Below are 26,509 nucleotides of genomic sequence, written 5' to 3'. Positions count from 1 at the left end.
GAGCTAGGCCAAGATGCTTGGTCGCGTGGTCCCGCTGACCTGGTCATAACAGGCACCTGAATTGGACAAGGGAGGAGCTGCCCCTAATTGCAGGGGGTCCCTTCTCTGTGGCCCCATGACTATGACCTGACTTTGCCAGGACCGTGCGATGGAACCCAGGTAGCTGTGCCCCAAGGGCTTTCTGTCTCCGGGTTCAGCATCGTGGGGACTCTCCCACAGCGGGTGGAGAGGTTGGGAAGAATCTTACCCTGCGGGAAGCTCAGGTACCATCAGGGCCAATTCAAGGGAGGTACGGGCTCGAGCAATTATCTGAGCAATTTGGCTTTTATCCAGATGATTGGCTCACAAATTAGAAAAACATTAAGGCTGAGCTCCGAGCTATTTCACAGGGACTTTCTCAAGTGCTCATCTGTGTCTTCGCTGGATCCCTCGGCTCCTGGAGCCAGTTTACAGAGGAATGCGATGTGCTCCGTACCCTGGGGATGCAGCCCGCAACCCGGGCATGTGCCCTGACTGGGAACCGAACCGGGACCCCCTGGTTCATAGGTCAGCGCTCAACCACTGAGCCACTGCGGCTGGGCAGGTGCGGTCATTTTTAAGTGCCAGCAGGTTGGGTTCTGACAAAGTCCTCCTGGGACCTTCCCGTAGCGGTCATACCTCCTCTGTGACCGTCACACGGAGCAAGCAGGCTCCTTGTGCTGTTCCTTCCAGCCTCTCGGGTCCATGTCTGGGAATCAGAACCAGTACAGGGTCCAGGCAGGACAAAGTGTCACCCCAGGAGCTTACGGACCTCTCAGGTGCACACAGAGGGTCAGCAGCCGGCGGATGTGAGAAGCCACCCATGGCCAAGCATCCCAAACTGACCTAACCATTTCGCCTGGGAGGCGGGCAGGAGTTCGGTCACAATAGAAGTGACGGGAGCCAATTAAGAAAGCAAAGGAGAAAGGTTTGCATTGAGAATTCCATGTCTATTAGTACCAGATACTCAAGGCCGGCCTTGTCTCCAGGCACATGTCCTGGGGACAGTGGCCACGCCCACAGTGCAGTGCGGATGCTTCGGAAATGGGCACGTGTGCCTTCTGCCTCCCGTGGGGCTGATACGATGTTATTTCAAATCCCATAAAAGCAGAATATTGTTTTTTCACATACACACACACACACACAGTTTGATTTATGTAAACTCATTTCAGAATGCAATGCAGAATTCCTCCGGAACAGATGAACAATGTCGGCCTACAGCTATGAAAATATATGTGTGTAGAGAAATAGAGTTTTAAGAAGGGAGTTTATTGCAACTCTATTTCGCAAAATACCCTTTTTTAAAAAACCTCTAGAGACTTCATTTTTTTTACATTATTATGTCAATTCAGGTGTTTACTGAGAATGAGCCTGCCCGGCGTGGCTCAGCGGTTGAGCGTTGACCTATGAACCAGGAGGTCACAGTTCAATTCCCAGCCAGGGCACATGCCCAGGTTACGGGCTGGGTCCCCAGTCGGGGGCCTGCAGGGGGCAGCCGATCCATCATTCTCTCTCATCATGATGTTTCTCTTTCTCTCTCCTTCTCTCTTCCTCTCTGAAGTCAATAAAAATATATTTTTTTTTAAAAGGATGAGAATGAGTCTTTGCCACAAGAACCTTTCTGTGCTGCAAGTGAGCTCACTGGGTGCGGGCGTTTCTCACCTGTCTCCCTGCTGCAGCTTCCAGTACAGAGCCCAGTCACTCACCCACACCGCTGGCCACGCAAACACCCGACCGTGGTCCAGCTTGCCCCACACCCTGCTCTGGCTCAGCTTGGCTGGGCTTGCGGGATCTTCCCTCTAGTCTTCCTGCAGTTTGCACATCCTTCAGTTTAGCAATCTCAATCCTTCCTTCTCCCCCTTCCATCAAGCTGTCTGCACATGCATGCACACACGCACACATGCATGCACGCACGCACATGCATGCACACATGCGCACGCACATACGCACAAGCTCTGCATTTATCTGTTAGGAATGTAACTTGTCTTGTTCCTCCTGCTAATACTACTAGGATGGCTATTGATTTGGTTGGTGTTCTTGGTACATGAGTATCAAGTAGGTCGGCCCTGACCCTCTCTTTCCTAACCCTGCATGTTTTTAGGCTGTGGCTGTGATCATACCAGGAATGTGTTTCCCTCATTACAGCAGGAGCATCTGTGTTCACACTCCTTGTTAGCTGCACTTGCGTAGCATCACCTCCGCGTCAGGGACGCCCTCGTGCGTCCGAGGTGCACAGACTGAGACCCCGGCTGCCTGCTGATCCATGTCCTTCCTTTCTCCTTCACGTTGTAAGACCAGGCCCTGTGTCCACAGCATCCCCGTGAAAAAGGGACCTTCCGGCAGCATTTCCTTCCGGGAAATTACGGAAGATTTTTTTTTTTTCACAACAAGCACACTCATAAGGTTTTAACTTGCTTCCCCTGGAACGTGCTTATTTTTTTAAATAAATTAGCATATGGTTGGACATGTCCGACATGGACACCCATTCTCCCCCCCACACAGGCTGGCTCCTGGTTGGTGGTGGTTAGTATTTCTACCTCATGCTCAGACTGATCTCCAGTCACATCGGGTCCCTGCGGGGGCAAGGCTTGGAGATGGGTTAGGATTAAGCTTCGTGGAGAGGAATCCCTGCTCACCAGGGCCCTAGGACATGTGCATGCAGTTAACGCCGAAGCAAAGGAGGCTTCTCAGAAAGGCGTCTTTTCTCTCCCCTTCACGAGGATACAGATACGCATCTTTTGTTTTAGACAAGAAATGATTCTTTCATGTTATGTCCACACACCGGAGACCTGGCGTGGCAGGAGTGAATTTCTTAGACATGGGCGGTGGGCGTGGAACAGCGCTTTCTGAGTGCGAGTCACAGTTCCCCCTCCCCTCCAGAGGCAGCCTTGTATTGGGCAGTCGTGGTGGGGGCTGGACAAAGCCCTGGTTTCTAAGGAGCAGCTCACAGCGGGGGTGACACAGGCCTTTCCGCTTGTTCTCCAGTGGAGACACGCTCAGAGCCTGGGCCAGAGCAGGGGCAGCCGGCGAACCCGAGGGGACGCTCCCGCCTGCACAGTCAGAGAAATGCCTCGTGCATCGCCTCCTTCTCTCTCTCCAGGGTGTGTGTGTGTTCAATGCCAGGAGCTGGCGACCCGATAAATGAGCGATGTCCTCCGTGTCCCGTCCTCACAGCCCGGCTCGGCTCCCGCAGGCTCACGCCTCCGCTCCTTTCATGGAGTCTGTCCGTCCATGTCGGTCTTGCTCACGCCTCGGCTCCTTTCATGGCGTCTGTCCGTCCATGTCGGTCTTGCTCTTGTCCTGCTGCCTCCTATTGTTCCAGCATCATCGTCTTTTCCAAAGGGCCCGCCTCCCGTGATGCACCTGAAGTCGGACAGCGTCAGTGTTGTCATTTCTGCCTCCAGCGAGGGGTCAGGCTTCACTGGCTCTAGGACCCACTAGTTCCTCTTTCCCTGAACATGGAATTTTGTTAAAGATCCCTCACCCGGCCAGCGTGGCTCAGTGATTGAGCATCGACCTATGAACCAGGAGGTCACAGTTCCCTTCCCAGTCAGGGCACATGCCCAGGTTGCGGGCTCGACCCCCAGTGTGGGGCTTGCAGGAGGCAGCCAATCAATGATTCTCTTTCATCATTGATGTTTCTCTCTCCCTCTCCCTTCCTCTCTGAAATCAATAAAACTGTATTTTAAAAAAAAGATCTGTTTGCTATCTTCTCTTCCAGCTGCAGGCCCAGATTTTTCAAGAACCCTCTTAAAAAGGGTAACTCTTGTCAAAGTGGGCGGCGACGTCGTCATTGAGTGCAAGCCCAAAGCGTCTCCAAAACCCATCTACACCTGGAAGAAAGGACGGGCCGTGCTGAGAGAAAGTGAGAGGTACTGTCTTGACATATTTTAATACTTGATTGGCCTGTAGTCACGTTTTGGTCCCTTCTTAGTGGTTCTAGAAGGGGCCATTCACTGTCTGGTGTTCACAGACTAAGTGATAATCAGGGAACTGAAGCTTGGGAAGAGGGTGGTCTTTATCATCTTTGATGTCAACAGTCCACGCCCTGGCCCATGTTGCTCAGTGGTTAGAGTGTCGGCCCGCACACCGAGGGGTCACGGGTCCCATTCCTGATCAAGGGCACCTACTTGGGTTGCAGGTTCCATCCACAGCCCCAGTTGGGGTAGGTGTGGCAAGGCAACCAATGGATGTGTCTCTCTCACATTGATGTCTCTCTCACTCTCCCCCTCCCCTTCGTTTCTCCCTTCCTTTCTCTCTAAAAGTCAATGGAAAAAATATACTCGGGGGAGGATCAAAAAAAAAAAAAAACAAAGTCTTCGAAGCCCTCCTGCATGGAGAGTCAGCATGCGATGTCCAGAGATGAGCAGCCCAGATTCTCTCGCCGAATTTTAGCCTAAAAGTTCTTTTGGTAGAATTCCCCACCTTTCTCCATCCTTCTTCCTTTTGCATGAACGAATCAATGCAGTTCTTCTTTGCTATGACACCCCCTCAAATATTTGGCCGCGGATGTTATGTCTCCTGTTAGCCTCTCCTTTTTTTGAAGGTAGTATCGCTAATCCTGGAACACTTCTACAGATGACGTGGTTTTGATTTTAATCACAACTTTTTGAAACAACAGGGTTTTAACTAATTTTTAAATTCTTCACCTGTGTGTTTCTTATACTTGAACTACATTTAGAATGCATGTCGTTTATACAACATGAGGTTTTAGGTCAGATGACAATTACTCATATCAGCAAATGGCAGGCATCTCTAAGATGTTTCCTTATCTGTTATTCCTATAAAATGTACCTCCCCTTTCTGAAATCTACTCAGTCTGTTGGAAATGGTGATTATGCAAGGGTTACCCATAAGATAACACTTACCAGCTGCATCCATAATAGTTTTAATTGATGCTAAAGGTCAGGGACTCAAGGATGCAATGGGGAAGCCTGTAAAACGCTGAGTGCATCTACCCTTTGCACCCGGGCACCTTTGGATTTGCATATGCAAATTAGATCATTGCACTGGTGGTGTTATCCTTATTAATGATTTTGCAAACATACCTGATACGGTGTATTCACACACATTTTAGGTTCATAATATACATTCCTTTCTGGCTTCTGTTATGTCAAGAAAACAGTATGGTTTTGCCCAAGTTCAACCCAGCAGGGAAATACAGTCTCACCATTTGCCTAGAAGAAAAGACAGGAGCTAACATTCGGAACTGTAGCCATGACTGCTGCCTCCGCTTAACTTAACCATTGCTACGAGTCCATTCCATGGCCTTCGGAAAATGGTGTATCAATACGGAGAAATCTATTTGATAAGTGGATTTCATTGATTGTTCCTACCACGTGATGTCCCTCTCTCTGCTGTCTCCCCTGAGTGGCGTTTTTTCTCCTCCTGATTTGATTAATAGGGCTCAGATATTGCCTCATTGTTTCTCTGGCACTAAAGATACATGTCAACCCAGGAAAGCGCCCGTCACTGCTCAAGTCTTGCTGGTTACCACCTGATGCTGCAGTTCCCCAGCAGGACCCAGAGCACCAGCATTGACGCCCATTCTCCCCACCATGGGGTGCCGTGTTCCCAGGGCGCTGCCCCTGCCCCCCTCCCCTCCCCTCCCCCCCCCCCCCCCCCCCCACACACACACAGCCTGGCTGTGTCAGGGCATGTGGAGCGGACACATTAATGCTGGGCCTGTGAATGACTCCAGGGCTGGTAGATGTCACAGAGAGGTGCATATGGGGTTCTCTTCCTCTCACTGTTTAAGAAAAGCTAGACATCTGGACTTTCATTTGAACTACTTTAATTTTTAAATGTCAGCAGCTAAGTTTTGTGTGTTACTGTTTGCACGCTATGGACCACACACCCCTGGACCAAGGACGCGCCTGGTTTTAACGTCTGAGAAAGACAAGCTAATCGCACGTCTTGTGATTCCTGGGAAGGGTGAGAAACGGGAGAGATTTTACCGTTATTTCCTCATTGGCAGAGAAATTCTGCTGTTTTTCTCATTTTTACTCTGACACAGGAGACCCCTAATTAAGTGGGTGAGTGAGCAAAGCAGTCCCCCATAGCATTCGCTCTTGAAAAAGCTTAAAATCCCTGTTTTAGGAAAAAATTGAAATTGTTAGACCAACACAAAAGGCAACATTCTTTGACGGCGTGGTTTAGTTATAGCTTCTAGTTTACTGACTTGTTAGCCCACATTGTTTTTGAAATGTTAAGAATTTTAAAACTCAAGAGGCAAGTCTTTAACATTTGACTTAAAAAAAAGTATTACTCTCTTAAGTACAAAATACTGGTATAAACAGAGTGTTGGTGAAACAAAACCTTCTGATCCCTAAAGTCTATATTTTGAAAGACTTGGACAAATGCTACTCTTAAGTGATACTTAATTTCAATTTTCACTGAACAACTGCTCACCAATGAGTTTACAAGAAATGAAGATACAACATTGCCATAGTTAATAAGGTTTTATCTTATTTAAGCATAGGTGATATTGTATTTATCTTGGTGTATGCATATTCAGAAATACTGGTTTAATGTTCACACGGGAACTATTTTTAAAATATATTTTTTATGTTGGGTTTGTCAAGCCTTTAGAAATTGAAATCATATTCACACTGGCCTTATCTATTTAAGCCAAAGATCTAAATCAGGGGCGGGGAACTTCCGGCCCACCGGCCGTATAAGGCCCGAGAAGTCACGTGGCCTGGCCCTGCCAAGGCATGGGGGGTGGAGGGGGAGGGAATGAAATGTTGACCGATACGGCAGGCTGATTTCTAAGTGGGTAATTTTGTGTGGCCCTGGGCAGATGAAAGGTCCCCCACCGGCTCTAAAAGAACCTCAGTGCAAAAATCCTCAACAAAATATTAGCAAATTGAATCCAAAAAAGTGTGGAGAGAATTCTACACCACGACCAAGTGGGGGTCACCCCGGGAGCAGGGAGGTCCGGGGACCAGCGAGCACCGGGTGCTCCCCATCCAAACAGCTGAGGAAGGCCCTGGGTCGGGAACCTCGACCCGAGCACTCCAGGCCGAGGGGACAGTGTCCAGGCCCGGTGAGGTATCCACGGCATCTCCCAGGCGGAAGTCCACGCCCAGGCTCGCCCGATCCCTGCAGTACAATCAGATCGCGTCTAACGTGTGAGAACATGCGACCCAGATAGGAGTAACGTTCGGTGCCTCATCCACAGGCACTGGAGTCCGATTCCGCAGTGAAATTAAACCGTGGCTGTAATTTGCCTGGCATCCCAGAGGCCTTCGGAGGGGGTGACATCCGTGTAGTACAAGGAGGGAAATCCCAGCGCAGGGCTGCCCGAGCCTGCGGGGCGTTCCAGGCTGACAGCCGGGCTGGGGGCCTCTGCCAGGCGGAGCCCCGTGGCCGCAGTATTTGCCCGAGGCCCGCGGAGCGAGGTGGGCAGGAGAATGACCGCTTCGGGCGCTGGGCTTCTCGCCTGGAGCTCCTGTCCTGTCTTTGCTCCTGGATCCCCTCACTCCCTGCAGTCTCTTGTTAGGAATTGTGCCCTGGGAGCAATGACGTTATTGCAATAATTAGAAGCCGTTCTTCTCCATAATAATGGGAAGCCTGCCTCAGAGGCCACACAGCCTGCAGGCAGCCGGCATCCTGCTCAGCTGGAACCTGGCCCTGCGTCCCAGAGCGCTGTCATTTCATTGTATGCCTGCTCACGGGGACACAGAGGCAGCCGCCCTGCGCTCCACATCCAGCCCCGGATCCCCCCACTCCACCCCGACCTCCGTCGTCTGTCCCAGAGCCCCGGATCAGAGGGATGGCTCCAAGGCCCCGCAGGGCAGGTGCAGCAGGGCTCAGGAAGGTCTGTGTCCAAATGTTTGTAAGGACGGCAGACCCAGGCCTCACCGCAGCCACAGCCGTCCTGCCTCTGCGTGGAGGGTTATGGTCGGGGCTGACGCTCAGCCAGACCCAGGCAGGGGTGACCCACCTGTTCGCTCCTGAGGTCTCGGCGGGGGCTCTGCCTGGGGCCTGCAGGGAAAGGCGCTGAGAGTTCATACTCGGGGTTTGAGTGAGTCCTCCACCTAAAGGCAGCTTCTCCCCGCAGCTTCTGTGAAACCAGCAAAACAAGACAGCGACCCGTGTGTACGCAGGGGGTTCATTTTAATGTGATGGTTATAAAAATTATAAACCGTCTCATGCAGTCGGAGAAGGAGAGGGAAGATGGAAATCACAGGGCCTCCTTGCTGGGGTTTTATAAACTCCCGCTGTGGCGGCAGTATTTGCGCACATGGATAAAGGCGATCCAGTCCACGTGGACGCATGTGGCAGCACGAGGGACGCGCAGGGAGGGAGACTCAGGGTCCAGCAGCGTCCTCGGCGTGGCTCAGCGGTTGAGCATCGACCCAGGAACCAAGAGGTCACTGGTTTGGTTCCCCAGTCATGGCACAGGCCCGGGTTGCGGGCTCTACCCCCAGTAGGGGACGTGCAGGAGGCAGCTGACCTCATGGATGTTTCTCTCTCCCTCTCCCTTCCCCCCTCTCTAAAAATCAATAAAGGAAAAAACATTTTTTTAAAGAAATAACCTGGAAATAAGCACTTTTGATGATCAGAAGCTCTGCAGGCTAGGAGATAGGCCGCTGGTGCAGGGAAGACTTTGTGCGAACAGACGGGGTGCCCTGGGCCGGAGCGCCCGCTGTGGCAAGGATCTTACTAGGAGGGAGGGCATTGGGGCACTGGGAGCCGAGGAAATCCACCGGTAAAGAAGGCGGTAAAAGGTGTGGGGAGGGGAGGGGGTTCTCAAGGAGACAGGGGGGGTACTGGACCCGGGATCAGATACTGGGAGGAGGATGGTCCGTCCGGCTGCGGGAGGAGGCGAGGGTGGGAAAGGCACGGAGAAGTGAGCCTGGAAGAGGGGGTCCAGGAGTTTCGTGGGCTACGGCCTTGACCACAATCTCCTCAAGTGGCCCTGGGTGAGGGTGGGGTGAGGAAGGACGCCTGGATGGCCCCCTGCAGCCGGCCATGCGATTGGAGGCGGGTGGGACTCGGCGGGCGCCTTTGGTGTCCTCCGTCCCTGCCACACACGCCTCTCCAGCAATCGATTTGCTCTGAAGCCTTTTATTCAGGAGAGACGGTGTGTCCGAAGGGTGCGTGAAGTTGTTACCGAAGCAATGAGGCTGACGGCTCTTAACACCAAGAAAATGCTTTCGGGTGAATTCAATATGTTCTGACTCAGAAGAAACAACGAGCTTTAAAACGACGCTGACCCTTCTCGTTTTCTCAAGGACGCGGCTCCCGGGGCGCCCTGCTGTGTCCTCATCGCCCGCCTCCCCGCCTCGTCCCTTTCCCCGGATCCTCATTTAGTGCATCTTCCTCCTCCCCCTTAGCCTCCTCTGCCCTCTCCTGCCTCCACTCTGCCCCAGGCAGCCCCTGCTCCTCCCACGGCTTAAACACTGTCCACGCTGACAGCTCCCGGGGTGCGTCTGCAGCCCCAGATCCTGCCTGAGCAGTGGGGCTCCCCGCACCCGACACAGACTGCGCATGGCCACCAGCCTCCCCCAGGAACCTCTGCTTCCTCATCTCCCTCTTGTCGCTCTAGCCAGAAATCATCCTCCACTTCTCTTTCCACTCCAGGCGGGGAGTGTATTACACGGAGGGTCCCGAGGCCCCGTCTCCTCGGAGGATGTGTATCTTTCATGGAGAGATTGTGTTCCCTGGTGTGAGTGTGTTAGGGCCTTGGGGATAGCTCCCCTGTAGAGCAAGCATGTCAAACTCAAAGGCTAACACAGGCCAAGTACAAGAGGCATGCGGCCCGCGGGCCACGAGTTTGACATGCTTGCTGTAGAGGATTGCAGAGCAAGAGTATTAGGGCTGGACGAAGCTTTATTCTTTTTAAATATGTTTTTACTGATTTCAGGGAGGGAGAAACATCAATGATGAGAGAGAATCACTGACCAGCTGCCTCCTGCACGCCCCACTGGGGATCGAGCCCACAACCTGGCCTTGTGCCCTGACTGGGAATCGAACTATGGCCTCCTGGTTCATAGGTTGACGCTCAACCACAGAGCCAGAGCGGCTGGGCGAAAACATATGTATGAAAAAAGAAAAGAAAAAGGACTGTGTCTCTATAGCAGGGGTCCTCAAACTTTTTAAACAGGGGGCCAGTTCACTGTCCCTCAGACCGTTGGAGGGCCGGACTATAGTTTAAAAAAAAACTATGAACAAATTCCTATGTACACAGCGGCGGCAAAAACACCCGGCGGGCCGGATAAATGTTTTCGGTGGGCCGCATGTGGCCCGCGGGCCGCAGTTTGAGGACCCCTGCTCTATAGCATCATGAATGCGCCTCTTTTCAAGTGTACGGACAGCAGATAGCGTGTCGTGAGAACTTGCTCTCACCCCTGACCCGTCGTCTTCCCCGCGGGGCCCTAGTGGCAGTGGCCCCCAGCTCTGCTCTGGCCCTGGTGGCACCGGGACAGTTTGGGGGACGGTTTTGGGGACAGGCGGGTTATCAATCCCTCGGGCTCGCGGGGAGAGGCTGGCTGAGACCCCATTTGCTGACAACCGGCTCGGGGTCCTTTGCCTTTTCCCGAGGAGGCTTCAATAACAGAACCTCGGTGCTCGGTCTCCCCAGAGACCCTGCTAATACCCGCTGCTTTCCTCTCTCTTGGTCTCTGTTCCTCTGTCATGCAGACGCGGTGGCAGCTTGTCAATCATCCCTCTTTCCAGATGATTTTAACATCTGAACGCCAAAGCCTCTTCCATTATAAACACCGGGCTTCATTCCCCGCCCCCCCCCACCACCACCACCCCCCCCACCCCCTGGCCACCGTGAGCTTTTCTCGCCGTTTCTCCTGCGTGCTTCTCAGCCTGTCTTTGCTCCTGAAGCCAAACATTCCACCTGCCTTTGACACCAGGAAACGGTCCTATCCGAACATCGTCGTTTATGTGAAACTCCAGTGCCCTGAAAGCCGCCTCTTGGTAGCGAATGCCCACCTGGTGTGCTGCGTATTCCATGTAATTGCAGGGGGAAAGCACACAAGACCTCCTGCTCGGGAAGTGGGTGTCTGGACTGGTCTGTACCCGGCACAGCGGGTGAAGGAGTGTCCAATTAAGCCGGGCCCACTAGGACCGCGCAGTAGTGACATCTGTCGTCTTAATTAAACTCGTCCCGACAGAAGGCGCTCGGTGCGGCTGTGTGAGAGGCTCCTGACCTAGAAACTCCAGGTGGCTGTTCCCTCCCTGAGCTGGGGCTGGGGCTGGCGGCCGTGTTCCCGTTGGACCCATTGCATTGGTCATGTGACACCCTCTGACACCTGCAAACCTACCCTCGATAAAGCCCCCAGAGCCTGTGGCGGGGGGGGGGGGGGTGTTGGGGGGGTGCTGAACCTCGTGAAAGCGGACAGAACACAGGCAGGGCCTGGGCAGGGCGCCTGCTGCTCTCTGTGGCCTCCGTGGTATCGGGACTTGGAGGGAAGCGGGCCAGGTAACAGGGAGCAGAGACGGGGAAGCGAGTCTCTTGACTCCCCATCATGCACCAGGCCCCCTGAACCCCTTCCCTGCCCTCAATCCCGGATTTGTGTCTTGAAATCCAAAAGCTCTGGGACAAAAGGCTTTCCTTTTCCTTCTAATGAATTCATTTGCCTGTTTAGGATAGTTTTGTAGCAAAACTCCATCACTTTGAGGTCCCATGTGATCTCAGACTCAGCGTGTCCAGCTCTGCTCCCACTTCCTCCCCTCCCCTCCACGTGTCCGCACTGTGCCCCCATATCTTTGAAAAGTGCCACCATCGACTGGGCAGCCCTGACCAGAAGCCTCCCCCCACCCCGAAGCCACAGGTGTTACAGTCCGTGACCTTCAGTGAAGGTCACGTTGACCAGGACGCGTTCCTCAGCCTCCCATTGTGACTCTCGTCCAAGACCCTGGTTTTCCTCCGGCGCCGGCCCCTCCTCCTCAGGTGTGTCGCTTGGATCCCTGTCTCTGCAGCCTCCCAGCTGAGCCAGGGCCAGTGTTTGGCTTCTTGTCTGTCTGTCCCCTCTTCGGAGGTGTCTTACCTGCACCTCGTCCGTAGTCCAACTGTATGTTTCCAGCCAGGTTCCTCTCCAAACTCTAGAACAGAATATTCAACATCTGCCTGGGTCTTTGAGCTCCATCCTGGGCATGAAGTGTTTCAACCTCAATACAGAACCTGCCCTTCCTCTCAGTGACAAGAGAGGGACGCAGGCGAGCTCGGTAGGCTATTGAGGGAACTCGCTGATTAATGGGGTCATCAGTCCATCAGCTCACTCGTTCACATGCTATTCTGCAGCAACCTCATTGTCAAGTGCTATGCCTACACCCTAGACAACAATTTTAGAGCCAGTTTTCTAAGAATAAATAAGCCCAGCTCTAGCCGGTTTGGCTCAGTGGACAGAGCATCAGCCCGCTGACTAAAGGGTCCCGGTTTCTATTCCGGTCAAGGGCACATACCTCAGTTGCAGGCTGGTCAGGACACATGCAGGAGGCAACCAATCAATGTGTCTCTCCCACATTGATGTTTCTCTCTCTGTGTCTCCCTTCCTCCCTTCCACTTTCTCTAAAAAATTAATGGGGAAATATCCTCGGGTGAGTCTAAATACCCAATCCTGTTTCAATGTGATGGGACCCGTCCTCAGGGCCACACGAGGGTTTGCGAATTCTTCAGGCTGGTTGTGACTCGGCTAGAAGCTGTGTCACATTTATCCCTCTGCACAGATCTTGTACACAGCATTGAGGAACACTCCCTGGGTTTTCAGATTTGGCATCCACAATCTTCTCATTATCTATATACTAGAGGCCCAATGCACAAAATTCATGCAAGAGTGGGCCTTCCTTCCCCTGGTTGCCGGCACCGGCTTCCCTTGCAAGCTTTGTCCTGAAGGTCGTCCAGTCTAATTAGCATATTATGCTCTTATTATTATAGATATAAAAGCCTAATATGCAAGTCGTCCCCTCGGGAGTTCAACTAGGAGACCAATCACTCGCTATAACGTGCGCTGACCACCAGGGGCGGCATGGAATGATGGAAGACCCCGGCCAGCAGCCAGGGAAGGGAGGCCCTGGCCAGGAACCAGAAGGTCCCAATCAGCCCTGATCACTGGCCAGGCCTAGGGAACATACCTATGCATGAATTTTGTGCACCAGGCTTCTAGTTTTAATATAAATCATGTCCTCCCCAGTAGATTGGATGCCTAGCCCATCACACAGGTCATGGGAAGAACTGGTCCTTTATCTTCAGACCCATCCTGTTTATTTCTGAGTGACTGATTTATCAAAAAGAAATCTTGGGCTCATCAGAAATACTTTGGGATCTGTACAAATCCTCTAGCTTCTTCCAGAGAGAAATTCCTCCAAAGACACCTCCCACCTATGAATTCTTTTCTCTCACCAGCTTTGAGAGTTTGCTGTCAGTGGAGAGGATATAAATGGGAAATGTTAAACCAGCTTAAGTAACTTTCTGGTTCTATTTAACTTTGGTACAACTTCCATGAAAATGTTTCAAGTGAGTATATCAAATGCAACAGCCCAGGCTCGGGCACCGTGCCCCGGACCCGGTCACGCACCTCTGCGGCTCTGCCTTCAAAGGCCTTTGAAATGTGTCTCCTGATACCCTCAGAAGAAGATATTTCGAAATGAAATGAAGAGCTTCATTTTCAGCTGAATTTTCTTTGCATCTGTCACCTTTGGAGGTGTAGGCTCTGAATTATAAAAGGTTTCTCTTTTTGAACCTGTGGAGGTTGTTCAAGGCTCCATCCTGAGAGGAAATTGGTTTGAGATAATTCCTTGAAAAACGGGTTGAGGCGTACACCTGTCACTTTGGTTCACGGTAGAACTAGGAGAATGTCATTTGTAATAAGGATCGATGGCCCTTTAAAACACAGAACCTCTCTCTCTTAACCTTAACTACATATAAGTATTTTTTGTTCATCTAGCTCTCTCAAAAACAAGAACAAAAAATACTTGAGGCAGCTTAAAATACAAGATATAGACAATCAGATTATTAAAGTAGAACATTTAGACCATGTAGAAGAAGAGGAAAACATACTATATATAATAAAAGGCTAATATGCATATTGACCGAACAGCAGAACAACCAGTCGCTATGATGCACACTGACCACCAGGGGGCAGACGCTCAATGAAGGAGCTGCCACCTGGCGGTTAGTGCGCACCCATAGGGGAGTGGGCCTAAGCTGCAGTCGGACATCCCCCAAGGGCTCCCGGACTGCAAGAGGGTGCAGGCCAGGCTGAGGGCCCCCCTGCCCCTGAGTGCAAAATTTCGTGCACTGGGCCTTTAATACATTAATAATAATTTAACTAAATACATATTAATATTTTGAGCTTCCTAGTATCGCAAGCCAAAAGGGAAATCAGTGAGCCAGTAAAATTCATTACCTGAAAATAGTATTGAAAAGTGATGACTTTCTTCTGATATTAAATTATAAATTAACTTCATTCCTTGAATCCAGAAGCAGATTGATTATATTTTTAACTTACCTAGACCCATGCCCTTTGTCAGTGCTCTCCCACCTTGACCCTGAGCTTGGCCGTGGGACTTGCTTTGGCCAGTGGAATGTTAGCAAAATGTATGCACGTGACTGCTGCAAAAGTGCTTGCACACTGGAGCTTTCCCTGGATGCTTTTCAAGACCTGTCACCACCATACAAACAAGGTCCAGGAAGCCTGCTGGATAAGGAAGAGACACATGGCCCAGTTACACCTGGCGCCCCAGCCAACTCTTAGCATGTAAACCAAAGAAATGCTTGTCACTTAAGCAACGGAGCTTTGCAAGGGGGGGGGGGGGGGGGGGGTATTTGTTATGCAGTGATAGCTAGCTGATGCACATCTTCAAACAATACAATGGACAGTGTCTTCCACAGTAGTTTTTCAGCAACTATAGAAATAGCTTCAGTATCGCAAGTGACCACCCTTGACAGCATGCATGGCTTACACAAACATAAAAATATTTTTATTTGCCTCAGTGCCTACTTTATAAAGTGTTACTGAATTCCCGCTGGAGATGATGTACCCATCCCTGAACCAAACCTCCTCAACAATAGAACATGGCCACCCTCTTGGCCACGCAGAGCAGCTCTGTTTGATGGCTGGGGAGACACAGGCTGTTGCTACCCTTTGCAGTGCTGTCAGCGAGGCCTGGAGAGAACGAAGCGGCCAGACGGTGGTTGAGCTGCAGCGTCATGCTTTGAGGGTGGAAACAAAGCCATCTGCACAGAATAACCTTTGAGAAACCTTTTCTAAAGAGAAACTGGCCTAGAAAACATGCTCTAACGTTTTCAGTCTATTTGATACTGGAAATCTTTGTCTCCCTGCCTTTAGTGGCACCTCCTATAAAACACGGGGCCTATTTCTTCAGAGTCTGTTCCAGCTCGGGGGGCATGTACTGGCAGAAACATGCCAGAGACAATTACCTTTGAAAATGTAAGTTACTACGTGCGAGGTGTCACTGGGACCTTGGGAGTTATCGGGTGTCTGGACCTTAAACATCAGTTAGGCATCCTTCTGATTCATAAATGCCCTCCAAGAAAAGCTAGCCCGTCCAGCTCTCTCGTGCTGGAAATGCCTCCAGTGAAAGAAACATGCTGCCCTGGCCGGTGGCTCAGTTGGGTGGAGCATCGTCCCGTATACCAAAAGGTTGTGGGTTCGATCCCCAGTTGGGGCGCATGTGGGAGGAAACTGATCCATATTTCTCTCTCACATTGCTCGCTCTCTCTCTCTCTCCCTCCCACCCCTTGCTCTTTCTAAAATCAATTTTTTTTAAAAAAAGAAAGCAAGAAGCTCATGCCTGTCGTGGAGAATTGTACCCCTTAGGGAATTTTTATCAAAATGTTTATCCATAAACAGGGTTTTGTCGTTTCATTGGAAGCCAGCTCCCTGGTGTGGTGCAGGAGAAATCCCAGCTTATTTCTCAAACATTTTTCTAAATATTGGAAGGCTGCCCTCTCCTGTCCCCATGGTCCCCGGCCCCCCAAGGCCTTTGTTTCCCAGGGCGAACGTGTCCACATTCTTCGGTGGCGATGGACAGAAATGCCGCTAACGGGAGCACACGGGAATGGGTGGGAGGGTGGGACTTGGGGGATGGAAGCTGAAGGGCCCACGGTGGCTCTCGGGGCGAGGACACAGGGAAGGTGGCCGCTGATTCTTCACAGGACGGTTGGAGCGGGCTGCCGTGTTGTCTCGGGCCATCGGTTAGTGAGGAGCAGCCCCTGGGAATAAATCAGTCTTCCAATTATATTTCTTTCCCACTAAATTGGCTTAGTGACTGTATCGATTCTCCCATGCACTGCCCTCTGAGAACCGGATGACTCGCATGGCAAGTCCAAGTCCGCTCCTATGTGGCTCAGCGCGTCTCTGACTTTGAGGAGTATACAAATATCGAGGAGTGTTTCTCAGATAAAAATTCTGACTCAGAACATCTGAGCTGGGGCCCGGGATCCTGCATTTCCTAGCAGCCCCCGGGCATCCCAGCACCGCTGGTCCAGGGACCAGACTTGGAGAAAGGACCCAGAGATCCCGGGCTCATCACAGGAACACCAGCCTGGGGCAACCCAGCACGCTCAGTGCTCAAAGCACCTGCTTGTCAGTTAAGCTGTTTAAGTCCCTAAAGTGACTCAGTGCTTCATGTATTTTTTAAGTATATTTGTATTGATTCCAGAGAGGAAGGGAGAGGGAGAGAGAGAAACATGGATCGGCGGCCTCCTGCACGCCCCCTATTGGGGATCAAGCCGGCAACCCAGGCGTGTGCCCTGACAGGGAATCAAACCGTGACCTCCTGGTTCATAGGTCGACACTCAATCACTGAGCCACGGCCGGCCGGGCCCAATGCTTCATTTATTGATGAGGAAACCAAGGTTTAGAAAGCTTAAAATTTCTCTTTCACTCAACACTCGTTCATGACACAGCTGAGAGTTTAACTTGGGGTCCCTCACCTCCCGAAGAGTGATGGTCCCACCTTCCACCCGGGTGCACGTCACCTCCCCGACGCATCCATTCACCAGGTGCAACAGGTGAGCCGGCCACATCCACGCCACAAGGGCCCCGTGACCAGAGCAGCGCGGCTGCTTTCCTCTCGCATCCGGAGCCTCTCACGCGGCAGGTGCCCAGGAACGCCCGTGGCCTGATGCCGCCCCGGCTACACGGAGCAGGCCAAGACCAAAGGACTTTGGGTTCCCTTATCTGATCATCGGAGAGGCTGCAGAGATGAGCAAGAGGACGATCTCTTCATAGCTAATGATTCTGGGCTTATTCTGAGATGCCCGTGGCCCCACGGGCACAGGATGGCCCACGAACAGCTCGATGGATAGAGAAACTCAAAGGCGTGTTGCAACAGCCTCTTTCCAGGCAGGCTTTTCACATAAACATACACGCCTGTGCTTGTCCTTCATTCCCTGTCCTCCGACGGGTGACTCTGGTGAATGACCTGGAAGTGATTCGGTGATGTCACATGAGTTGGCCGGGAGCCCAGCACACCATAATGTACATTCGCCAAACATTTTCCAAACTAGGCCAGCTTGTACCCGTAACCTAAAAACAATGTGGGATTCTGGAGGGCTTGGAGTAAGTCATTTGGTAGCCGTGGGAACCTGGGAGCGCGTCGCCTGGAGAAAGACACCATGGAAAAGTGCAAAGGCACAACTTCTATTCTAAAAGTAAATTTTATGCTTAATTTCACAAAAGGAAAATGGTTCCTCTCAGGTTTTAGCATCCCTGGGAACTTCACTTTCCAGTAGCTTTTAGGGGTTTCTTCATCCACGGGGACCTGGGGAATGGCAGGGCATTCCGACTGCAGCGGGACTAAGATGCTGTGAAGCCCTAGCCGGTGTGGCTCAGTGGATAGAGCATCGGCCTGCGGAATGAAGGGTCCCCGGTTCAATTCCAGTCAAGGGCACATACCTGGGTTGCAGGGTCGATCCCCGGCCCTGGTTGGGGCTTGTGTGGGAGGCAACCAATAGATGTTTCTCTCTTTGTGTCTCTCTCCCTCCCTCCTTTCCACTCTCTAAAAATCAATGGAAAAATATCCTCAGGTGAGATTAACAACAACAACAAGAAAAGACGCTGTAAACTTACAAAGTGGGTGGTAAATAGCAGCGAGGAGGAGACCGCCGCAGGGCTGTCCTGTGGGCCCCCTGCACTGTCCTGGAGGCAGGTGCGGAAGCCCCTGAGCGCTTTGCCTGCAGAAGCAGCCCGGTTCCCTGTTCCGAGCACAGGGGTCTAATTGCAGCTCTAATTCCTGGCCGGCTGCTCATTATGCAGACCTCCTGTGGTTTCCATTCTCTTCATCTGCTTTCCCGGGGCTATTTGACCGCTGCCAAGTGAGTCTCCCCACGTCACTTACTATTCGGGTCACCTCATTGTTAAGAGCTGAACTCGCTGTTAACATCGGGTTTTTCATCCTGCGTGTAACTCATAAATGTTAATGGTCGTTCTGTTTCTTAGTTTTGGACCTTTGGGCCTAACCCATGCGGGCACGCGCGCACACACACACACACAGAAGAAAATTTCTATTAAGTTCCCCCTCTCGCTCTGATCACCGGCCCCAGGCAACCCTGTCTCAGAGTTCTGTGTCCCCTGACCTGAGGCACTGGGCACAGATGAAGTGACAAAGGCATGCTGTGTGGGGCATTGTGTTATGATCAGCATTACCCAATTTGAATAATTCACGGCGCTGCCTTCTTTGAAAAGAATTGCTGCCCATTTGGTGTGTTGCTTGAGGTCACCCCTGCTTTCAGGATTCCTAACTACATTCCTTTCATCATCTTCCAAGCTCCCCCTTCCCACAAGAGCCTCATGGACCAGATTTGTGAGAAATGCGTTGTGCTGGTTCTTAGAGAAAGGTGTGCAGGGAAGCCCGGCACACACAGGCGGTGCACACACGGGCGGTGCACACACAGGCGCTGCACACACAGGCAGTGCACACACAGACAGTGCACACACATGCACACACAGGCATGACACAGGCGCTGCACACACAGACAGTGCACACAGGCGTGACACAGGCGCTGCACACACAGACAGCGCACACAGGGTTTGATATTACCCTGTGCTTTGCTCTAACTGGGTCAGATTCACAGCGATCTGTTCTTTTTAACCCATACGCCCCCTCCCCCCCATCCTTGTCAAACTTCACTGATCACTGATATACCTGAGTTATTATCTCTGCCCCTGGACAAGAAACGTGGTTGTTCTTTTTTTAGGTTTTTTTTAATTGATTTCAGAGAGGAAGGGAGAGGTAGAGAGAGAGAAACATCAATGATGAGAGAGAATTATTGATTAGCTGTCTCCTGCATACCCCTCATGGGGGATAAAGCACACAACCTGGGCATGTGCCCTGACCGGGAATCAAACCATGACCTCCCGGTTCATAGGTTGACACTCAACCACTGAGCCAAGCTGGCCGGGCAGGGTGATCCGTCCCTTGCTTGCCTGTGGAGAGGGAGACAGGAACCCATCACCCCCTCTACGTTGTATGTCAAAGGGCCTCTCTTACAAGGGCCGTGTTCCTGTGATCCGGAAGCAGGCGAGGACACACTGCCCCTTCCCCATCTCTGGGGCCTCCGTGCAGAACTGCTCAGAAAACCCCGGTCCCCTTTAGGGGACGACCCTCCCGCAGGTGGTGGGTTATGGTGCAGGTGGCAGCTTTTATCACCTGTCACTCGGGCCCCAAAAGCAAAGGTCGGCATTTTTCAAGGTCCCGTCTCCCCCGCCAGCTGTGATTCATGGGACTGACAAGGCCAGCTCCTCTGTGTCTGTAGCCCAGAGCCTCGGGCAAAGCGAGAGCGAGTCGATTTATGGCAGAATTCCAGATCTGCCCATCCTCTGTGGGCCCCAACTCCCCGGGGGTGGGGGCGGCGGGGGGGCGCCTCTCCCTGCAGGAGGTGATGTACCGTGTGGTGAGTCAGATGACCTCTCTCCGTGTGGGGAAAATGGAGTCCCGTGTCCCGCTTTTATTTTTGCTCCTCTCTGCTTTGTCATTTTTTCTTTTCTCTGATACCATCAATGATTTCAAAAGAGACCCCCCTGCTCGGAGCCAGGAGCGGATCTACACTTCCAGTTTCTTTCATCTCCTTCGATCACTGGTCATGAGTGTTTGGAGGAGCACCAAGTTCAATATCAAGCTAATAGCCACCGGTCGGCCAATAGGCGAAGGCGGGGAAACTAAAATGAAATGGAAACTTCAAAACCTCATCTAGAAACGACAGAGTCCTGGCCGGTGTGCTAAGTGGTTAGAGTCTGGGAGTGAGGGGTGCGATCCAATAATCCAATTTGTGTTTTAAAAGATCATCCGGCCTGGCCGGTGTGGCTCAGTGGTTGAGCGTCAGCCCATCAACCAAGTCGTCACCCTTTCAATTCCGGGTTGGGGGCTCGATCCCCATTAGGGGGTGTGCAGGAGGCGGCCGATCCATGTTTCTCTCTCATCCATGTTTCTCTCTCTCTCTCCCTCTCCCTTTCTCTAAAGTCAAGAAAGACATATTTTAAAAATTAAAATTTTTTTCTTAAATTAAAACTTCAAAAAAAAAGAAACTGTCAAATGATGAACCTGATTTACTGTTTGAAAGACGACAGGAATCCCTGCCCGTTGGTCCTGCGAGGCAGCCTCACCACGGGGTTTATCTGCTTTGCTTTCAGAATCACCATTTCGGAAGACGGGAGCCTCAGGATCGTCAATGTGACGAAAGCCGATGCCGGGAGTTACACCTGCGTCGCCACGAACCACTTCGGGACGGCGAGCAGCACGGGGAGCCTGGTGGTGAAGGGTAAGGACCCGGAGGTCGCCGGCGTGAACAGTCCTGTGGTTTGTAGACGTGGCATCCCTCAGAGCCCGCTGTGCAGGTGTCGCTGCTTCTGACTTAACTCGTCGTGGCAAACACGCTGCCACAGATCGTCCCGAGGGGCTGTCGGGGACAGGTGTGACTGACAGCCTCCCTCGTTTCCGAATCCCCCAGCCCAGCCCTGAGGACCACGGCCCTGTATGCAGGATGGTGTGACTCGCGGTATCGCCAGCCCTTTCATTACAGCTCAAGTCTCTGTAGATTCCAGACTCATGCCTGGGAACACAGGGCCAACACTGAAAACCCACGACTCAAAGCCTGTTTTTAGCAACAGTTTCAGCAGCGACATTGGCGATGCGTGAGGGCGCTGTCTGGGTCCTAGGGGCTGAGGCTGTGGGTTAATCGGCTAACAACCTCCTCTGGGCTGTGCGGCTGGTTTTGAGGGAATAGAAATTTCCATGCACCTGGTCGTCCCTCACACTCCCAGCACCGCGCCCGGCGGATGGGCTGGGCTGAGCCCCGAGTGGGAGCTGTGAGGGGTGCGATTTTCATTGACGTGTCATCTGCATTTCTGCTGCTTTATCTCACGCCTCCTCATAGAATTTCTGAGTTGAAGGCACCTTAGCAATGCTCTGACTGAGGAACGTGGAGCTCAGGGGTCACGGGAAGCAGAAGGGACGTGAACCTGGGAATCCTGGTCCGTTGGCTCTTCCTGCCGCACCAGGATTCTTTCACTCGTGTGTCTGTCTCTCCATAAGAGAGATGCCTGGGCCCCCTCCTATGACTCCCTTCTTGCCCCTGCGTAGCGCCCTCTGTGAAGTGAGAGGGCCTCAGGTAAATAAAAATGTCCAGGAAGGATACTGGCCTCAATGGTGATTCCCCAGGAACCTTAGGAATCACCTGATTACATGTTCCAGGGCCATGTGGGAAGTTGGACAAGTCCGACCATCTGGGGAATCCTTTTTATTCGAAACACGCATGTCTGTGCCGGTGAAAATTGGAAAGCCCGGAGTCAGAGTAGGTCTGTGTTTGGAATGACTTCCATGACATCAGTCCATTAATTATCCACTCAGGGCCATGGCACCGGCGAATCTGACCACATGTTCTCTCTGCTTCACAGGGCAAAGGGCAGGCGCTTAGAGGGTCCTGGTAAAACAAACTCCCGCGGAGCCCTTTGCTAATGTCTGTGACCTCAGCCAGGAAGGGGGCCCAGGGACCAGCCAGGCCCCGGGCAGCCCTCAGCAGGAAGGGGGCCCAGTGGCCAGCCAGGCCCCGGGCAGCCCTCAGCAGGAAGGGAACCCAGGGACCAGCCAGGCCCCGGGCAGCCCTCAGCAGGAAGGGGGCCCAGTGGCCAGCCAGGCCCCGGGCAGCCCTCAGCAGGAAGGGAACCCAGGGACCAGCCAGGCCCCGGGCAGCCCTCAGCAGGAAAGGGGCCCAGTGGCCAGCCAGGCCCCGGGCAGCCCTCAGCAGGAAGGGGGCCCAGTGGCCAGCCAGGCCCCGGGCAGCCCTCAGCAGGAAGGGGGGCCCAGTGACCAGCCAGGCCCCAGGCAGCCCTCAGCAAGAAGGGGCGCCCAGGGACCAGCCAGGCCCCGGGCAGCCCTCAGCCAGGAAGGGGCCCCAAGGACCAGCCAGGCCCCGGGCAGCCCTCAGCAGGAAGGGGGCCCAGTGACCTGCCAGGCCCCGGGCATCTGAGGTGCTGCGCTGAGCCCTGTTGCAGAGCACCTGTCAGTTACGGAGATGTTATGCAGGCAGCAGCCGTCAGCAGCAGTTAAGGGTGGGGCTTGGGGTCAGAGAGGTCTGACTTTGGGCCTCATTTCTCCCAGGAGCTGGCCTGGGACATTGGACACATGACCAGCCTCATGGCGACAAGCATTGCTGACCTCGTACACGTGGGATGTTGCGGCGCCTGAGATAACCCACGTTACGTGTTTAGCACGTGCCTGGGACTTCGGAAACAGTAGTAGCTGTTGTTATGTTTTAATAAAATGGCAATGCCTGCCCGGCCGGTGTGGCTCTGGGGTTGAGCATTGCCCTATGAACCAGGAGGTCACGGTTTGATTTCCCGTCAGGGCACATGCCCAGGTTGTGGACTTAATCTCCAGTAGGGGGTGTGCAGGAGGCAGCCAGTCAATGTTTCTCTCTCACAGCAATGTTTCTCTCTCTCCCTTGTTTTCTCTCTAAAATCAATTTTAAAAGATATTTTTAAAGCAAACTGAAATCTCCAAAAGATGGGGGAAGGGGACGGCTGAGCAGGAAGAGCCTGGAGGCTGTGCAGACAGGAGGCCGAGACCAGCAGGGACCGGCTGTGACGTAGGACACCTCGCCTGGTGGCCGGGCAGAACTGGTTGGTTCCAGAGTTAGAGCTCAGTGGGGTCGGCGTCCCCAAAGAGGTCCTCGGACCCTCCCGTTATTCTTCTAGATCAGCGGTTCTCAACCTGTGGGTCACAACCCCTTTGGGGGTCGAACGACCCTTTCACAGGGGTCGCCTAAGACCATCGGAAAACACATATATAATTACATATTGCTTTTGTGATTAATCACTATGCTTTAATTATGAATTGGAGGTCACCACAACATGAGGAACTATATTAAAGGGTCGCTGCATTAGGAAGGTTGAGAACCACTGTTCTAGATGAAGTGGGAAGAAAGACAAATGGGAGCTTTGTCTGGTCAAGTCGTGCATGGAGGCAGGTCAGGGGCATCGAAGGGAACATGTCGCCAGCCCTGGGGCCTGACCCCCACCAGCATTCACGGGAAGTGGGTGCACCGAGGGCCCTCCAGGCCCCAGGGAGGCAGTGACATCCACCGACCCCATAAAGCCCGAGAGGCAAGAAACCGCTCTGAACCCCGCAAGACCCCTGCCAGGGACTGAGGGGCGTCCCAGGGCCCAGTTCCGCCCTCACGCACATGGGGCAGCGTAACCACAATAGGACCCAGCCTGGATTTTATTCATCTTGGAAAGCTACAAAGAGACTAATTTATCAGAGAAGGCCCTGTATTCATTTTCACCTCCTGATGTGAATGTGATAGAAACACCGGGAAGGTCAGCCATCAGAACAGCCTTCTCTGACCTGTCACTGTGATTCTGTCGTTAACACTGCTTTTAAAGCCCATTCTCTTCCTCCCTCCCCCCCCCCCCCCCCCCGCCCCCATGGTTCGGACAGTGTTACCACAGGTCAGCAAGGTCACCGCAGGTCAACAAGGTAACCGCAGGTCAGCAAGGTCACCGCAGGTCAACAAGGTCACCATGGGTCAGCAAGGAGACGGTGGAGTGGGTGGGACTGAACCACCCCAGGGCCAGGAGGTTTAGGGCCGACCTCTGATGGGCAGATACTCCCCTTCCCCCGGGGCAAGGGCTTCAGACAGCAGGACCCTGACAGGCGCCAGGGGGCTCTCAATTCCATCCCTCATCTGACTTCCTGCATTTCACTGGTTTCATTTTTCAAGCTGGTTAGAGTGTGTTCGGGATTTGGGTTTGTGGTTTTAATTTTTTCAATATATTTTTATTGATTTCGGAGAGGAAGGGAAAGGAAGAGAGAGATAGAAACATCAATGATGAGCGAGTATCATGGATCTGTGGCCTCCTGCATGCCCCACACTGGGGATGGAGCCCACAACCCGGGCATGTGCCCCGACCGGGAATCAAACCGTGACCTCCTGGTCCATAGGTCGACACTCAACTGCTGAGCCACGCTGGCTGGGCTGTGGTTTTAATTTTAAGCAACAACAGTTCTCAAGTGAGACCCCGCCCCCCCCCCCCGCCCCCCCATCCTAACACAAAGCATAATATCCGGCCTTTGAACAGAGGGCTGGCAGCTGTCCACATGATTGGGAGCTGCATGAGGGGAGGCTACGCTGACAGGCAGCGCTGCTACTACCCCATTGTCTCTCTGCAGCAGTTAAGGCCCCGCCCTGCGTGACACAGGTGTTCGCTGTGCGGGTCCCACCTGACAGGTGTTTCTCAGCGTCGGTCCTAGGGAAGAGGAACACGGTGTCGTTCAGCCCAGTAAGGTGGTAACAGCAACCCACCCCCTCGGATCCCCTCCTGGGTGTGAAGGGAAGGCAGGGCGTGAAGCTGGGCTGCTGTTACCATAGTTACCTGCTGAACTGCATCCAAATGACCTGGACTGACTCGAGCTGGTGGCACCAGACCACACATGGAGAAACCCTGTCCTACCCTAAGGAACTCTGCACATGCACCAAGCAAATTCAAGTTCAGGGTCTATCGCAGGTTGTGATGGGGCGTTAGTTGCACTGGTAACATTTTATTAAGGAAGATTTTAATGTGTATTCAGAGGGGAAAGGTTGGAAGTCTATACACAGTTAAAGACCAGCCCTGGCCAGTGTGGCTCCGTTGGTTGGGCATCATCCTGTGCACCGAGAGGTTGCCAGTTAGGCACATGTCCCGGTTGCGGGCTCAGTCCCGGGGAGGGGGTGTGCAGGAGGCAGCTGATGGATGTTTCCTCTCACATTGATACTTCTCTCTCCCTCTCCTTTCCTCTCTTTCAAAAAATCAATTTAAAAATCTTTTCAAAAAATTTTGAAGACCATTAATTGTAGAAATGAGACTATAAGTATTGGTTTTAAAAAATGTTGTCATTTTCTATCTATACAACCTCAAATTAAAAAGAAGACCTGAGGTGGGGCTCCTTCCACGTGGTCAGATATTACAGCCAAAATCACCGCACGGTGGGTCTGATTTCCGGCTTCTCTCCCAGATGCTGTAGGACGGAGAAAGCCTTACTACTGGTGCTATTTAACTCCTAATCCAAACACTTTCTTTTAAGGAAAACACTCCATTGTAGAATGAAATCGATGGTTTATTTCCTAATGAGAGCTTATCAATCAAAATCACCAAAACAAACAAGGCAACAGAAGATGAGGCCACTTCATGGAGTGAGGCCCGGCACGGCGTCCTTCCGGCATCCGGAGCCCCGGGCGGTGCTGACTCTGCTGAATTGGCCGTTTGACAACCCTCGGATAATAAGCAGCGCATTGGACATACCCACCTGCCTGGGCCGGGCCCCAGTTCCCCACTCAGGGCGGCACAGGCCGAACTCATCGACTGGTTTCCGCTGTTTCACAGCCAGGACGACGTGGCTGTCGATGTGATGAGCCCTCTGGAGAGGAAGGTGATATTAAAGAGCACAGATCCCGGACCTGCCTCTGCCACCCCGGCTGAGCCCGTCCCCGGCATTAAGGTTATGTATTTCCCAAACACGTCATTGAAAGCCCACCGCTTCCTCACGCGCGTCTGTCATCTGCGAGCCACTCCCCTCCTGAAGGGGGAGGTGGTCTGTGTTGAGCTTTTCCGTCCATAAAAGGCTTGAAGATCAATACAGTTTTTTTCCAACTAGGGTGTGTTTTGTTTTGTTTTGTTTTTGTCAATTCCAAAGCTGAGGTGGGTTTTAAATGGCTAATTGTGTGATCAATTGACAAAAGGAAGGAAAATTAAGCCCTTTCATCCTCTCTGCCTCAATACCTGAGCTTCCTGTGGTTTGAGAGCACCGCTGGGCCATACAGACGGGTTTTATGGGCATGTGCCCTCTCAGGAGCAGAGGTGTGTGTGTGTGTGTGTGTGATTCATCCATCCATCCTGCATTTTCAAGGTGATCCCCAGGGAAGCCAACACTTGGTCCCAACTCTGTAAAGAACAGTGTAGCTCAGTGGTTGAGCCTGAACCTATGAACCAAGAGGTCACAGGTTCGATTCCAGGTCAGGGCATATGCC

General features: G+C 52.5%; 1 protein-coding gene across 4 annotated transcripts in view; it reads left to right on the top strand.

The window, feature by feature from the left end:
* The window catches only part of CNTN4 (contactin 4), a 402,844-nt gene that overhangs the window by 350,539 nt on the left and 25,796 nt on the right, over positions 1 to 26,509 (top strand). For all 4 annotated transcript variants that reach the window (XM_070391426.1, XM_070391423.1, XM_070391424.1 and 1 more), the window contains 2 exons: positions 3,740 to 3,890; positions 20,637 to 20,764. In XM_070391426.1, coding sequence (XP_070247527.1) covers positions 3,740 to 3,890; positions 20,637 to 20,764 — 279 coding nt within the window. The remainder of the gene's footprint in view (positions 1 to 3,739; positions 3,891 to 20,636; positions 20,765 to 26,509) is intronic.

This window comes from Myotis yumanensis, unplaced genomic scaffold, assembly GCF_028538775.1.
Source record: "Myotis yumanensis isolate MYYU_CA2020_CCGP unplaced genomic scaffold, mMyoYum1.0.hap1 SCAF_14, whole genome shotgun sequence".
In the NCBI taxonomy this organism is placed as follows: Eukaryota; Metazoa; Chordata; class Mammalia; order Chiroptera; family Vespertilionidae; genus Myotis; species Myotis yumanensis.
Note: the sequence above shows the minus strand (reverse complement) of the source record. Positions and strands in the feature narration are given on the sequence as shown.